The sequence below is a fragment of the Apaloderma vittatum genome, unplaced genomic scaffold (genome assembly GCF_000703405.1).
Source record: "Apaloderma vittatum isolate BGI_N311 unplaced genomic scaffold, ASM70340v1 scaffold11701, whole genome shotgun sequence".
Classification (NCBI taxonomy): domain Eukaryota; kingdom Metazoa; phylum Chordata; class Aves; order Trogoniformes; family Trogonidae; genus Apaloderma; species Apaloderma vittatum.
Genome location: NW_009700830.1, coordinates 32,924 through 49,381, shown reverse-complemented (window position 1 = coordinate 49,381; position 16,458 = coordinate 32,924). Strand labels below are relative to the sequence as shown.

General features: G+C 40.2%; 1 protein-coding gene across 1 annotated transcript in view; it reads left to right on the top strand.

The window, feature by feature from the left end:
- MYPN (myopalladin) overlaps positions 1-12,824 on the top strand; it is a gene marked incomplete at its 5' end in the record, with an annotated part of 28,624 nt that extends 15,800 nt beyond the window's left edge. Inside the window, 8 exons of the mRNA XM_009878890.1 lie at positions 4,865-5,086; positions 5,530-5,679; positions 6,323-6,402; positions 6,900-7,026; positions 8,531-8,738; positions 9,416-9,581; positions 10,992-11,125; positions 12,566-12,824. Of these exons, the coding sequence (XP_009877192.1) occupies positions 4,865-5,086; positions 5,530-5,679; positions 6,323-6,402; positions 6,900-7,026; positions 8,531-8,738; positions 9,416-9,581; positions 10,992-11,125; positions 12,566-12,735 (1,257 nt within the window). The remainder of the gene's footprint in view (positions 1-4,864; positions 5,087-5,529; positions 5,680-6,322; positions 6,403-6,899; positions 7,027-8,530; positions 8,739-9,415; positions 9,582-10,991; positions 11,126-12,565) is intronic.
- Between the last annotated feature and the right edge of the window lie 3,634 nt (positions 12,825-16,458).

Below are 16,458 nucleotides of genomic sequence, written 5' to 3'. Positions count from 1 at the left end.
GTTGATCAGGCTCTCCTTCAGCATGACATTTCAGAGAGCATTTCGGCTTAACGGTCAGGGCTGACAGAGGACGCTACTAGAATCCTTTCTTCCAGTTTGTGCTGGAGAGAACAAGAGACACAACAAGAATCACTCTACTGCCTAGATTCTTGTCTTTGCTATAGTGGATGTTTCAGTATTTCTGCAAAGTGAAAGGGGACAAGAAAGAAAAAGAACTTCCCTGTCCACTCATATCCACCCCTAGAATGTTTTATTATTGTGGATCTCAAAGCTTCCTCTTGGAGACTGAGGCTGAAATCCTGTCAGGCAAAGCATCCAAGTCTCAAAACCTCAGTGTGTGTCTGAGCTACTGCACCTTTTGCTGAAAGGAGAGCACAGCCACTGTTATCTCCACTTCCCCAAATCTGTCAGTCTAGTCCACTGGGCTTTTTATCTTCCCTACAAGTAAAATATCTCGGTAAAGTTCAGTTAGACTATGTCATGCTGAAACAAAAAAGATGTGTGGGGAGAAAAGGGCAGACAGAGAATTTGAAGGGATTTTGATGAATGAAAAAAATACGTGTAATGCAAACCGACTCCTTCACTCTGGTATTTGAAAACATTTACAGGCTTGGACTCTATGATCCTAAAAGTCCTTTCCAACCAAAATGATTCCATGATTCTATGGCTATAAAAAGAGGAAATTTAGCTTCATAGGCAAAACTTAAAAATTAATGATATTATTTCCCAAAACCTTTGCCGTACAAATAATATAAAATAGAAAGAAGAGATAATTAAACCTCAAATCCTGTACAGTAAGAAAAATAAAGGAATGAGAGTTAAGTACCTGAGTCTGGTGATGCAAACCTCATTTGCTTTCTCCTCTGTTTTCCTCTTGCTCAATCACTTAGAGCTGAAGTGTATTTTGGAAATTATTCAGCTGTGTCCCACAGATGAATTGCTAAACTCCTTGAGGGTTTGTGTTCATGTTAGGATAATATTCGTGCCTTGTGCCATGTTAAGACAGCCCAACATAATTCATCTGTAAGAAATGAGCCACTTGAGTGATATCTCTTCAAGTGAAGAAAAGCATGCATGTTGGTATCTGCTGGGTTTTTATTCTCACTCCTAAAGGAGGGTGTGGGGGGGGAAGGAGAGAGAATACAAACTAAACAAGATTTCTGTCAGAGTAGCCTAGATTAGATTTTGAAGCCAAGAAGCATTACAGCTTGGAAACAGATGATGAGATACAGCATATGCCAGTTTCTTTAGATAAACTGTTAATTGGATTTAGAATAACTCTGCCAAAAAGCCAATCTAGTAAAAGCTACAAAACTGGGATTAAATCAGGAAATTTGCCTGGAGGTGACAATGAATGGCAAAAAGAATTATGTTTCTACACAGTATAAGAGGATCAAAAATTCAAATAGAGTTCCTCTAGCCATTCTACTTGTGGTAATTTCCACATGTTACCAGGCTAATGTCAGACTATTTTGACGCTATAAGCTTCTACTAACTGTTAACATGTACAAGCACAATTATTACATATAACCTAATTTATACAGAACCTTGAACCTCCAGAAAGGAGCTTGATTTCTAGAGTTTTCTGGCTGGGAGATAGCACAGTTTTAAATATCTGGCTACTATATTAACAAGCATGTGAATTCCTGCCTGTAAAAACTTTGTGTTCCAAGTGAGGTGCCAAAAAGCAGCTGGAACCCTACTTTTTTCACCCAAACCCAGAGCTTGACCATTGTTACTGTCACCCTTAGTCTCCTCAGCGTACTGAGCTGCAGCCTAGTTTTAACATTGTACCCAGTTATTACATCAACTTGTTCTTTGTGTGACACTTTACGAAATACTCATCTGAACCACAATCACTTTGCCCTACTCCACATATGTAACCACATTCAGAAATAGTTTTATGGCTCATGTGATAAAAAGAGTTCTTGAGAAAGTCATAGTAACAACTATTTTCTGTTCTTGCTAATCCCAGAAGAAAATCTAACAAATAAGCAAAAAGCTCCAAGACTGCAATGTGCGTTTATTCTGATAATTTTATAGCTTTTCCTGTGTGTGCACACCAGTCACATGCACTCAAGAAATGTGAGAGAAAACCTGTACATGATTAACTTCAAGGCAGCTCCATGAAATCCATTCCTTCCTCTCTCCTATTTTCTTTCACAAACAGAAAAGGAGAAGCTCCCCATATTTCTTAGAGAAGTAAAGTTTGTGAAAAGCATCTTCAGCACATCAGTCAGGGAAGAAAAGGATACGCTGTGTTCACAGAAAATTTTTTTAATCTAAAACAGAGGCAAGAAATAGTAGGTTAAAGACAGTTTGAAAATAATTGCTCTAAGTTTAATTTATGTTAGGTGGTTGGACAACTTAGGACAAACCCGTGGAGCAGAGGAAATAAAAGTTGTTAATTGTCTCTGTCAGCACTGTTTGCTTTCATCTGTAGCTCATCACGCCTCAGCAACCCTACGCTAATAATTTCTTGTTACGTACCACAATTTCTTTTGGACAGCAATGAATCTGAAAAAAACCAACAACCAAGCATGAAAAAATGCTGACTGAACTCAGCTCTCTGTACCCAGTAGTAGACTCTCCCATTAGCTGGTAGTATTTCATTGCCTCTTAACCCCCCGCTGTAGCAGTTTGCTCTGGAGTCAACACCTTACTCATTACCATGATGACTTGAAAGCCTAGCGGTAATGCCTTCCCAGCCCCGCTACTTCCCTCTGCTAGGGAAAAAGTCACTTCAGCGACCAAGCAATGATTCCCTCATCTTCAACTGTACAGCTGAGTGTGTATTAAAAGTACAATACTGCCTTTTTAATTTCAAACATTATTCTAGTCATTAGCAATTTTAATATTTACCATACTTGCTATGCTACTTGGACCTTTACTCGTGTGACAAATCTTTAGATGATAGAATGGGAAGGAGAGAAAGAGATTATCCCTGCCTTAATTAATCCTTAATAAGCTTCCACATCTCCAAAGGCCACACAGCATGTGAAAACCCAGAAACCAATTTAATTTTTAGAAGAATTATGTATATTATCTTCAGGTCCTAATGGAAAATTCAGATGCTCAAGGTAACCCTTTCTCAGTAGGCTGGGGTTTTTGGCACACGTTTTTGCCCTCTGCTGCCAGGAACTACCTGAACAACACAAAAGAAACTATTGAAAGCTCTGGGAGAAAAAAGGAAGGAAAACAAAACTCCAGATACGTTCTTCAGTACATTGCTTGCACCGAAGTATTAGGTTTGAATTCCTCAGTTTAAAGGAGACTCTAGAAATTAAATATGACAGTGGTACATGTCAGTGACATGGCTGCTTCTTAGAACATAGTGGTGACTCCCTGATTTGTACTTGATTCTTGCTTCCTAAAACAGGCCTTTTCTCAGTATCAAGGGTAAAAGATCGATTGCTTAACTTCCCCTTGGGGCATTATAACCAGCTCTCGCCGTTTAAATGGAAAAATGATAGCTTTGGTTGGTCAGGAATTAGAGAATGTCGTTTTACACTGGCTTAACAGAATAGAATTCCATCTATTCAAGTGATTTGTTAAGACACACGGCATGAAGGGAGAAGAAGTACAGCAAGATGAAACTTTATAGGGCTGTTTGCTGATCATCAGCTGCTGGCTAGCCCACAGAACAGATAAAGCCAACCTGACAAAGGGGCTGGCACCAGCCAGTGGCTCCCACGCCTTGGCACAGGTCTCCCACACTTCCACAGAGTCACAAGCTCTAAAGCTCCTCCTGGAGCTGCACCTGCAGAGTGGAGGAAGGGTGTTAAAAGGTAAGGAAGGTATCCTGAAACATCCCCACGAGCACTCTCATTACCTTGTAATTATTGGCACCGCTCCAAGCCTGTGCAGAAGAAATGAGAATGTTTCTTCAGGTAAAACGTTGTGCTGCCTCTCCCATCTTCACTCCTTACCATTTGGGAACTACTGGTCAAGAGCATAATCAGCAGCACGATGGAATGGCCAAACGACCAGGGATCTAAGTCCCAGGGACTTGGGATCTTTGCTGATTCTTGAATTAACTTTCCATAAGATTTCAGACAAGGTGCATTTTCGGAACCTCGTTTTTTCAACAAACGGAATATTTCAGCAAAAGGATAGGCTACGTCCTTATTTACTGTTCACCAGTTTCTAAAACTCTACTTAAAAAATGAAAATTGCACTTTTGGAATTGCTCAGGTATTTCTCCTCCAAGCAAGAGATCATTTCTTTCCTATAACAAGGCAACAATCCCCACCATAATAGCACTATCCAACGGACTCAAGTGAGATTTTGAAGATTCAAGCTTGCCACAAAAGTAGAAAAATCCGTAAGCCTGCTCTCAGAGATGGTAATTTATATAGGAATATACCGGTTTTCTTGCATCGTCTGTTTAATCATCTCAGGATTTAAAGGCCATATGTTTTGCTTTCTCAGTTACACCAGCTGGAAACCTGGTCAGGTTTTAACCTGGAGGTAAATTACTCTGAAAATAGTTTTCCTTACTTACTCTGATTTGAAATATACAGCAGTATTCCTTTATATATATAGCAGGTGACTAAAATTTGAACACAAAATCCTCAAGAATTTGGCACGTTTTCATGATCTTTCTTGCTCAACGGTGTGTAAGAGAACAACTTTTTTCATGAAGACTTAGAGGAATTACATGTTTGGATTTTTAGCTGCCTTTGAAAAATCTCAGTTGTATTAGTTACATCCCGCAAATGTGAGACACATTGAGAATCTGGGTCTGCAGACCAGATCCAGACTGCTTCAATACATCCCAGTTTAGGCCAGCTTTTTTATTTTCACGCATTTTAGAAATTGTCTAAAAGTGCAAATGACCGCAAAGCCCTCTCTGCCTCCACAGGAGTACAGGATTTCAAGCTTTGAGCAGAGGCTGATGAACGAAATAGAATTTCGCCTTGAGCGTACACCGGTGGATGAATCGGACGACGAAATCCAACACGAGGAAATCCCCACAGGCAAATACATAGCGCCGATCTTTGATAAGAGACTCAAGCATTTTCGGGTAATGGAAGGATCTCCTATCACATTCACTTGCAAAATAGTTGGGATACCCGTTCCCAAGGTAAGTCATTCTCACTGTTAGCAGTAAAGGAATAAAAATTGACTACCTGCTATTTTCTATACCTCCCTCTGGCAAGTCTCACTCCTAAGAACATGGTTGTGTGGAGAGAGAGCTCTAAACTAAATAATTTACCCCCTGATTTCTAAAACAATAGCATCTGCTCCCAAGCATGTATCAGGCCTTGGTGTGCTTTAGGGACTGCCTCACCACCAGCCAACTCCGGGAGAAACAGAACTTCATAAACCCCCCCCAAAATTAACTTATCAGACAGATGAGAACTGACCTAACCAGTAATGTGTCCATAGCTAAGTTCTATAACATTCTAAAATTTTTACTAGCAGTTGACCAATTTATGTCATGCTCTTATCTACGTTTTTTCTAGTCACTGTTCCACTACAGAGCAAGTGTTAAGTCACTGGTGGGGGGGGTTCTGACCACTACAGGTGTACTGGTTCAAGGATGGAAAGCAGATTTCAAAGAAAAACACGCATTTCAAAATGAACAGAGAAGAAGATGGAACGTGTTCTTTACATATTGAAGCTTCTGCTAATGATGATGATGGCAACTATACGATTATGGCTGCAAACCCACAAGTAAGGTGTTTTATTTTCCTCCACAAAGAACACTTGTTTCATCTTTTGCCAATATATCTTAATAGGAACACACACTGGGCCTCTCATCGGACATCGAGGGGTGACTGTATCAAAAATCAGATGCTTCAGTGGGCAGGAGAGGAAACCATGTCATGAAGAATGATGAAACCTCTCCCTTATTCTCACACATCCCAGCCACACGCGTTAAGGACATTTTTTCACACTATAACTCCTGCCCTATCTTCTGACCCCCTGCTCTGTTGCAGACAGACGCTTTTTGAGATGTGGTGACATGATGGACATGGTATTTCAGGTGAAAAGAACAGAGCAAGGGGAAACAATTAGTTACATTCCATTTGGAGGTGTTACCAGACACAATTTTTCTTTATCTAGGGTGCAAATACGTGGATCTGCAAATAGTCTCACCCCCAGTACCATTGCCTTCACCTGTGTGCGAGTTTTGCAGTTTGAATTCTGTCCTTTTTCTGAGTTATATTTCAGCCCACCTACTTTTCACTTTCTACTATGGTTCACTTACTTCACAAAAATAATTCCTACTGTGTTGTAAATGTTCAACATTTATACTTCAGAATGAAACACACTATCAACCAACTATCAATTCTGTTTCCACTGTGTCCTGCAGGGCAGAATCAGTTGTTCAGGCCACCTGATGGTGCAGAGCATCCCCGTTCGGGGCCGAATATCAACGGTTCAGCCTCACAGGTAAAAGAAAAGATGAGTCCTTTGGAACCACTTTACACTTCTTACTGAAGGCATTCAAAATAATGAGCTGCTGTATTTCAGTTCTCAACCAAAAACTGGAAATAATAGCAGCAGCTCCCTCCCAACACGTCGCTTTGAGAATGTGATATTTTTGAAGGTCATCTTCAAATACAAGGAGGCTTAAGTATTATTTCATTTACCTGCTGCAGTGGAGTTAAAGGCAAGGGATGGACCAGCAAGACGAAACCTGGCCAAAAAAAAGCAAAAAGAAGTGAAGTACAGCTTGGGAACCCCACGATATTGTGCAATATAGTTAGTCTGATAATCTTTCTAAATGGACCATGTGCAACTATTAAATTACAAGCAGTCCATTTCTTTTTGCTCTTTTATTTAACTCAAGCTATTTGTTCATCCTTTTCCTCAATTTCTTCCTTTCAGTATTAGGGAAAAAAAACTCCTTGACTTTCAAATATGCACATCCCACTTTTGTGTTACAGAGCACGGCCCAGGGTGCCAGAAGGAGACAAAGAGGCAGTTCAAGAACGCTTTTTCAGGCCGTACTTTCTACAGGCTCCAGGTGACATGGTAGCACACGAAGGGCGCCTTTGCAGGTTGGACTGTAAGGTATTAACTACTTCCTCTGCTTATTCTCACGTTCTGTACCTCTGCACATGTACTGCTAGGTGTTTGCATGTTCTTTACTGCACACACGAACACTTCTGATGTTTTAATGCTTCATTTTTTAAAATTATTTCGTGCCACTGTTGTGTCTGAGCTGATTCAGGGGATTTCTTTTCAACACATGCTATATGGAATGAAGAACACGGAAAACACAGAAATAGAAGTCTCATTTAACGAGGTTGTTCAAATTACTAGATACGTTCACCATGTCCCTCGCCAGTCTGGACTCCAGAAGTTCATTTGGGACTGACAGGTCCTTCTGCTCCGTTATCAGATTCTTGAACATAATCCAGCCACGAGAAAGAGAGGATTCAGCATGTTGGGTTCTCTTCAAACAAATGTTCCCACTGAACTGGACTGAATTACTGAAGATTAATACTCCCTGAAAAGAGGGAACAGAGCCCAGTTCATTCCATGCTTCCCCAGCACACACAGATGCAGGAACAACCCCCTTCACAGATTCAAACCCACACACAAGAGACTTGTCAGAGGTCAGAGAGCCCACAGCAAACATCCTGTGATCGAACAGCTTTAAAACACTCATCTGCTCCAACACAGTTCGGTAGTCCTCCTGCGTCCCAGTAGCACAGCAAAGGCAGTAGTGCTGGTATGGACCTCTTCTGTGCTCCAGAACATCTCCCACCCTGAAGAGGGTAGAAGTTCTGAAGGAGAAGTTAATGCCTTGAAGATCAACAAGACTCATTAGGACTTAATTTACGACGTAGAGTTTACTAGGGGGCATGCCAAATAATTTAGCTATTCTTAGCTCTGCTCTCCTGGCAGAGCATGTGAAGCCTTAAAGCATGTCTGGTATTGCACAGTCCTCGTTCAGGCAAGTTCCACTTCCCACTCTCTTTGGTCTGTACAACATTGCTTGGAAAGCAATATTTTGGGCATGAGTAAGTACTCCTGTCTGTTGGAAGGATCTTTAAGACTATTGTACAGTCTATTAATCTTTCTAAAAAATATTTAATCTAAAGCATGGAAGTTTAACAGCTACAAAGAACTACATCATTCTTCACCAAATTTTACGAAATACAAAGTCATTTGTATAAAACTCTTTTTCATCTCTATTAATCTCCGTAGCGGTTTAGATCCATGGCTTTGACTTATCCTCAGGGCTAAAATATAAGAGAGATAACTAGCAGATTACTAGGAGTCTTTTGTGAATCTGATATATAACCACGTTTCTTCCTTTCTAAGGCAGATGTAGGCATTTCATGTATTTGTTTCTCTTGGGATTTTGTTGTTTTGTTTTTCATTTTTCTCCCTCTTGGAGCTAATCAGCAGAAAAAAACAGAAGCTGAGACATAAAAAAAAAAAATTATATTTCTGTTCTAGATTCTGACATTATTCAGAAGGCAGCTGAAAGAAGGCTTACCTATGAATTGACTACAACCTATTTTTCAGTTTGACACCAGTCTCTAGCTGTTTCCCTGTCCGTTAGGTGAGCGGGTTACCAACTCCAGACCTGACGTGGCTGCTGAACGGCAAACCTGTGCTACCGGACGGCACCCACAAGATGCTGGTCCGAGAGACAGGAGTTCACTCTCTACTTATCGATCCCCTCTCACAAAACGACGCTGGAACTTACACCTGCCTTGCCACTAATAAAACAGGACAAAATTCATTTAGTCTGGAGCTCACTGTTGTAGGTAAGAATCATTGAAAAAGTAGTCACGATGATGAAATTATTTGTGTGTGCTTCTTCAAACTTATCTTACTTAGTTTCCCTATAGACAAGTACAAATAAATAGTTAATCCACTGATAGTAGGAGAGTTCAACAGCTATAAAACTCATCCGATAGAAGGAAAGGCACTAACAAAGGGCTGTAAGAATTCTGTCTCATCATCACTTTACATCTCTTGCCTTGACAAAACGATATTCTGCATTTTGTCTCCAGAAAGTCCTTAGGGTTTGAATTCGCAGTATGTGTTGAGGTCTCCCAGATTTCAGTCCCAATTTTATCAGTTTAAAAATATTTTAAAATAGAAAAATACAAAGGTGCGTACTGTTCTTTAACAATGCCTTACAAGATGTGAGATATTGAAATTCACAGATCTGGCATTAATTTCCTGCAATGGTAGTATGTTTAGACCCATTAGATAGGCCCATGCTCTTTAAAGAACAACAATTCTGCCCTTTTTTTTTTCTTTATGTTCCCTTACGGAGGCTACATCATGGCATTTCACTTTCCTTCCAATATCCTATTAAAATTCACTACATATTTTGATATTGCACAACTAATTTTCGTCGTGTTCTTCCATACTGTTCAAAGATAAACAAAAAATAAAAACACTCATTGCTCAGTATTCGTTTTTCTTTTTCCAGCAAAGGAAGTAAAAAAAGCCCCCATGTTTCTGGAGAAGCTTCAGAACTGTGGTGTTCCTGAAGGGTACCCCGTTAGATTAGAATGCAGGGTTGTGGGAATGCCACCACCCATATTTTACTGGAAGAAGGACAATGAAACGATCCCGTCGAACAGAGAGAGGATGAGGTACCGTACCCACGTCCCCGTGCTTGGAGCTTCTTGCAGCCGGACCAATCGTTTCCATGAAAACCTGTGTGGTAACGGTCAGAACGTGGTTTTGCATGCCCCAGAGCATGGGATAATAGAGTTTAGCGTATCAGATACAGAGGCACAAGCAAAGACTCTGATCCCATGCTTACAAAATACAACAGTGTTTGGGTTCAGCATCACTGCTTTTTTGCAAAAGAAAGCCTGATGAAATAATGTGCCTGGCTGTAATTAATGAGAAACTAATTGCTTTCATATATTTTTTAAGACTTCTACTTCAGCATAAACCTGTTTTTTAATACTTTATTTCACTTGGCTCCAACTAACGATTTGATGCAGTCACTGAACCTCTGAGATCAACTTCAAGCAGCAGCACGTTTTCACACGCGCACCCTGCAAGCCGCCTGCAAGGAAGCCTGGCCCTGCGGCAGCACTTGTTACCAACGCGCACCTATCACCACCCAACACGGCCTTGAAAAAAATCTTTCTGTGATCTCCGTGTCCCCACTCCCAAGGCTGCTGTCCTTCTTTGATCTTCTCTAGCCTCTAATCTTTATTCCTCTGCTTCTAGGCATATTGAGCAAGGATTTATTTCAAGTGCCAGTACTTTCACAGGATTTATGGTTATGCACATGCAAACACTGCAGTTAATGGAAAATGAACACCTGCCCTAAAATGCTTCATTTCCAGTTGTTTCATAGAAGCTTAGAAAGCAAGTTTTTGGTTCAGCTCAGGAGAGGAATGACTAAGGGAAACCTTCCACACCTCATGATGCCAGGAGCTAACATCAGCCTTGTAACACCTCTGCTCTTTCAGCCAGTCATAGAATCATAGAACTCTTTAGGCTGGAAAAGACCTTTAAGATCATGGAGCCCAAGTGTTAAGACGCAGCACTGCCAGGCCCACCATTAACCCACATGTCTGAGCACCACATCTACCTGGCTTTCAAATCCCCCTGGGGATGGTGACTCCACCACTGCCCTGGGCAGCCTGTTCCAGTGCCTGATAACCTGTTCTGTGCAGAATTTTCTTCTAATGTCCAAACTAAACCTCCCCTGGTGCAACTTGAGGCTGTTTCCTCTCATCCTATCACTTGTTACTTGGCAGAAGAGACCAACCCCAGCTTCGCATGGGTTTAGTTAATTGGAATTCAATAAACAATTCCAGTATTAACACACATAGAGCAACAACTCCACTCACACGATCACATCGTGGCTTTGCAAAACTCAGAGAAGCAAGAAGAGATTCCAGCTACTCTGATCATTGGTCGAGGCCGTACTGAAAGCATATGTACTAACTCACCTATTGCATATTTAATGTACAGATTATAAAATCTCAAAGTTGATAGGCTCTTAAGAAATACTAATTCCAAACCACTTGTTTTCCTAGCATGCATCAAGATACGACAGGGTACGTATGCCTCCTCATTCAACCTGCCAAGAAAGCAGACGCTGGCTGGTACACCTTGTCTGCAAAGAACGAAGCCGGCATCGTCTCTTGCACTGCGAGGCTTGACATATACGGTACGTATTGGCTAGGGAGGAAAGCAAAGGCTCCAGGCCAGTTCAAGAACTACAGCACATCATTTAATTACTCTGTATCTCTGCCAGATGCAATCGTTAAGACAATTTATCTATAGCAACAAAGTACTTTGATCACTTAAGCAGCATTATAAAACGGAAAACATTCGAGAAACTGCTGGATTATAGCCATCACCTCAAAGGGGAAAAAACAAACACAACAAAAAACCCGCCAGGTTTTCAACCTTGTATTTCTCATCTTTTTAAAAAACCTACTTAATTATCAGGGATAACCAGTCATCAGTGAATCTCTGTCAGTTTTCTGCCACCTCGTGGTGACACAGGCAATAGCAATGCAACATTCAAGCAGGGGCTGGGCAGAGTCTGATCAAAAAAAGGTCTCATAAAACGAAAACTAATTCCTTAAGTATTTAAACGTTGCAAGACATAAATTAAACTTTCATATGAAGGATTCAGGGTACAAACGGGAAAAAGATAGAAAGTAAAAAATGCTTCCTGATTGCAACCATAGTTTTTCTAAAGACTCTGCAAGTGTTATGCACCAAAGGGAGTGACAGAAATAATTCTTCTTTGTGCTACTTTGAGTGGACGGGGCTGGGGGATTGGAAGTGTGGTCTCATACCTTCAACTTCACATGTAAAGAAAAAAGTGCAGTAAATAATGAGCATATTGTTCAAATAGAAACAAATTCAGGGCAGCAACAAAAAGAGTCTCTTTTTCAAATGTTCCCCTTTCTGAAGTGTTTTCAGAATGGTAACAGTTAAGTATTATATAATAGCTAATTATTTCTAAAAAATTGTTAAGGTATTTGTTCATATGGGAACAGGCTGAATGTTATTTTTACATTACTGATATGCGTCTTTGGATTACATTTTTTTCACTATCTTTAAAAAAAAACAGGAAATGTGTTACCAGTTGCAAGTAGTAGAAGGAAATAAAAATTGTAATAGCTTTCTTCAAAAACAAAATCCCTATATGGCTACTTTGAAATTAAATACCACTAAAAAAACATCAGGAAGAAAAGTGCCCCAGAGGATGGAGTAGTACAAGATCAGTGACATGTCCATTTTGTTCGTCTCTGTTCATGCTATCTTATGTTTTTTGTTTTGATTGCAAGAGACTTGGACAAGGCTCCAAAGATTAAATTATTATATTTCGGACTTAGTGAAATCCATGTAAACGTTGCCATTGAATTGAACAGGGATGGAATTCCAGCTGTAGACTTCAATAGAAACACTCAAAATGTAAACTACACAAATTATCATATTTGATGAAACAGACCCCTAAAAACAGGGAACAACCCTTCTTTGCTCTCTTCAAGGATATCGGAAGCAACTTTTCAGTCACATTCACTGATTTCTGTTGTTCCATTGCTAACTTCACTAGAGGTTTATACAGCCTGTTCTGTTCTTGTTGCTTCAGCTCAGTGGCACCGTCAAATTCCACAACCGATAAAGCTTCGACCAGGTGGCAGTTGGTATGCAAACCTTACCGGTCAAGGACTCGACATTTTTTCTGCCTTCCCAACTACTGAAAGCCCCGTGATGTTTGCATCCGCCACCCAAAAGGTGGTGGAGAGTGAAGAACTCTGAAAAACAAAACAATTGTTCCATGTCCACCTGCAGAGATACCAGAACTGTGGAGAAAAAGGAAAAAAAAAAAAAAAAGAGGTACAAGTCAAGATGCTCAAGGTTTACAAGCAACTTGTTTGTAATTAAGTGTCCTGCTGCTGCAAATGTTGCAAGTAACATATCCTACAAGACTTTTGCGTATTATTTTACTGCAGGATAATTGTGGTATGGAGTGTTGTGCAATAAATTCAGTACTGTGTAGTTTGCTAAGAATTACATAGTAACCATAGTTTTTGGCACCTAAAAGCCAATACCACATCCACTGCTTGAATTAAAGCTCCCGTACTGTAGCACGCCATGGTAAGGATCGATGATGTTTAACTGGAATATTGCCAGCGAAAGCTTTGACACTGCAACTGAGACAATCCTGAATGAGAGTAAACAACAAGACTTTGAATGTAATTCAAAAAACATGCCAGGTAATCACAAAGCACAAGATAAGGGGCAAAAGATGTAACTCATTTTTTATATTATTATGCCAGGTAATCTTTGAATTTCTGAACTCCAGACTAGCTAAATATAGCATTTCATGTAGGTACAGCTGTATACCCTATATATTTATATTTGTGTGTGTGTGTACTCCATGAACTGTGTACTTGTGGTGTAAGACTTCGTAAAGTACAGGGCACGTGCATAGGACGCTAACATAGGAATCCAAAACTCCTGTTGTCTGAAGCGTGTTCTCTAGAGCCCACAGCTGAAACTGTTTTCCAGATATGGTTCATACTCATTTCTTTACTATGTTAGTGACTCTCTGCCTTTAAACACAGATGATATCAAGCTTGTAACTTCACTGTTTTTAAATATCAGTGGTGGAAATTAAATTTTCACTGTCATTTAGGAATTAATCACAAGTGTGGTGTCTACTACGGAGACAGAGAAAATTCTGCCAATATGCGAAAGTTATGAAGTTAAGAAACAGTTATGTGCAAAGAGCTAAAACACCTACTGTAACAAACGATACTTATAAATAAGGCAATTTAGTCCAAGTGCAACAGAAGGTGACTATCTAAGATGATTTCCTGCATTTTACTGCTATCCCACTTCGGATATTGTTTTCAAGCAGTACTTACTGCTTTCAACAGAGCAGGAGAATGCAACAAAGTCACAGAGATGAAAACAAAAGTTACCAGAAAACGAAAGCTAACAGTTTCATTTCAGAGCTTATACTTATGGGTATTTTTCAAATTTAAATATGTAACTTTAAAAAATAATATATGCAAAGAGAACAATGTGGAGTTATCTTACGAGCAAAAGGATACTGGATACAGCCAGAGACTGAGAAAGAAAGCACTGTTCACGGGGTTTCCTATAAATACAGTTTGTGTTGTCTCTAACTGCTGGGTCCCTAAGGGCTAGAGGAAGCTAATTTCTCCTGTTTTTCTGCTTCCCACCTGAGTGAAGACCATAAAACAAAGACAACATTATAACTTCCATGCTTTGGTTAGAAATCTCAGGTGATTCATCCCAGACTGAACAGGAAGCTAAAATCCATTCTCATCCTGAGAGACAAAAGAAGGTGCAGGTATTTCAGTGAGGAAAACAGAAACGCTGCACCTCCTCCCTGCAGGATAAAATAAAACTGTTAAAAATGATGCATCGATTCAAGTGACTTCAGTTATGGGGTGCTCAACTTAAGACACACTGTGGGTCTTTCTTGGTATTAGCAAATACCTGGCTACCACTGGTCACCATACTTGTTAACATTACTGACAGCAGTAGCGGTTCTCACATTTTCCAACATCAGAGGACACACACAAGAACGCCGTACAAACGAAAAGACGAAGTGCACAGAGAAAAATATGTAAATCACAGCCTTCTCTCTGTGATTTTAGTGGAACATCTCCAAACGTCCACCAGCATAGCCTGAACTGACAAGCTCAGGATTAAGTGTCTTTTAAGACGTACATTCAGTTCTTTGGAAGTCAGTAGTCTCAAGTACGTTTAGTGCATCTGATACAAACAAAATCAGAAGGTGACCCCAAACAGCCTGCAGTCATTACATTTTGCTTGTTAACTGCTACAGGAGATTGCTCCTCTGCATATACTGAGCCCACGAGAAGAGTATGTAAAGGAAGCTTATGTGAATGGATGTAAGTGCTGTAAATTAGTAATACTGGTGTGCTCATCCTGAAGATGACTTGCTAGAACACAAAAGTTATGCTTGCCCTGTGACAGACGGCACTACCTAACCGTACTGCATCAAGATCCACCAGAGACTACACAACTGTGCTTCTTTCCTCAGCAGCCTGGTTGTTCCTTGGTTTTGTTCAAATGAATAACTGATTTGACTTCATGCTAACATGGGATTTCGCTCTCTTACTTGGGGCGGGCTACTGTGACAGCAGAAACCAATGCCACAACTTCCTCTGAAGTCAGGGCTAGCTAATACAATGCAGAGCATGAGGCTCTATCAGTGAGAAACAGAAACATTCGGTTCATAATCTCAGTTTTCTGATTCAGAATCTTGTAGGTTTATTTAGTTTCACACTTCCTTCTAGCCCTGGTTTTGCATACGGTCAGAGGCAGAGCGTAGTTCAAAGAACAGAAGTGACAGCTTGTGTGTTGCAACTGTAGAAAGCAGAGGCAACATTTCTGCTTCGAAATTTTGGTGCAAAGCCAGCCCTCAGCAGCATCCCATAGCAGTGTGCATTGAGATCATTGGGCTTCTTGCCTTAGAACAGCTGGACTGAGCTCCCTTGCATCCCTACGGGAGGTGGAGCGTACATCCTGAGCAAGAAGATGAGTGCACACACTTCAAATAGGAAAAGCCAAGCCCGCAGCCTTCATCTTAATACATAAACAACCGCCAATCCCAACTGTTAACAGTAGTCAGAGGTACGTCAAAGCAAAAAATCTGGAATAAGAATTCCTTTAAGAACTGTGTTCTTAAGGGTGCCAGGTTTAAAAGCATCAGCTTCTGTGAGTCTTTGTATGAGATGATTGGCAAGACCTAATGAAACGTTTTAACTGCCAAATAGTGGAGAAGTGATTTGTTGTGAATTGCCTTACTATTTCCAATACAAAGATGTTCACTTCGACCTTAAAAATTCTATTTTATAATTTTTTCTTGATTAAAGTCGATATTTTTTATTTTTCGATTCAAAGTCATTCTCATTGGGAAGAACAATGTTAATGTTAGTTTCAGTATATATTTTAAGTGCATATGAAAGGAAAAAGAAAGATCTGCCTGTTCAGTAATGTATTTCCCTTAGGCTCACCTAAACTTAAATAAATGCTTCAGAGTTGCGTACAAGACTGTGTCCTTCCCGCGTTCAGACAATTGTGCAAGTGTGCAACAAGGCCAAAGGTTTCCTCAGAACTTTGCCATGGCAGCTGAATAACAGAATCGGAACTTCCACGATTTAGAAGAAAATCATAAAATACCGTCAAGTTACAGACTAGCCATGCTGCTGGCAGGTCGTTGGGAAATACAGTTGCTGCTTTTTTAAACTATTCTTAACATCAATTTGCTTTGGTTTTAAATGATGCTTTCTTTTTCTGAAAACCACAGCCTCTTCATCAAATTTTGAAAGAACAAGTTTTCTCAGGGGTACCAAAGTGGTAGCCAAGGAGCCTTTAGGGCATTTTGCATATTTTAAAGGTCAACAGATTTGCCAGATTCGCAGCACCTTAGAGACTTAGACTCTGAAGCCTATACTTGAGCCTACACTTGGACCTACA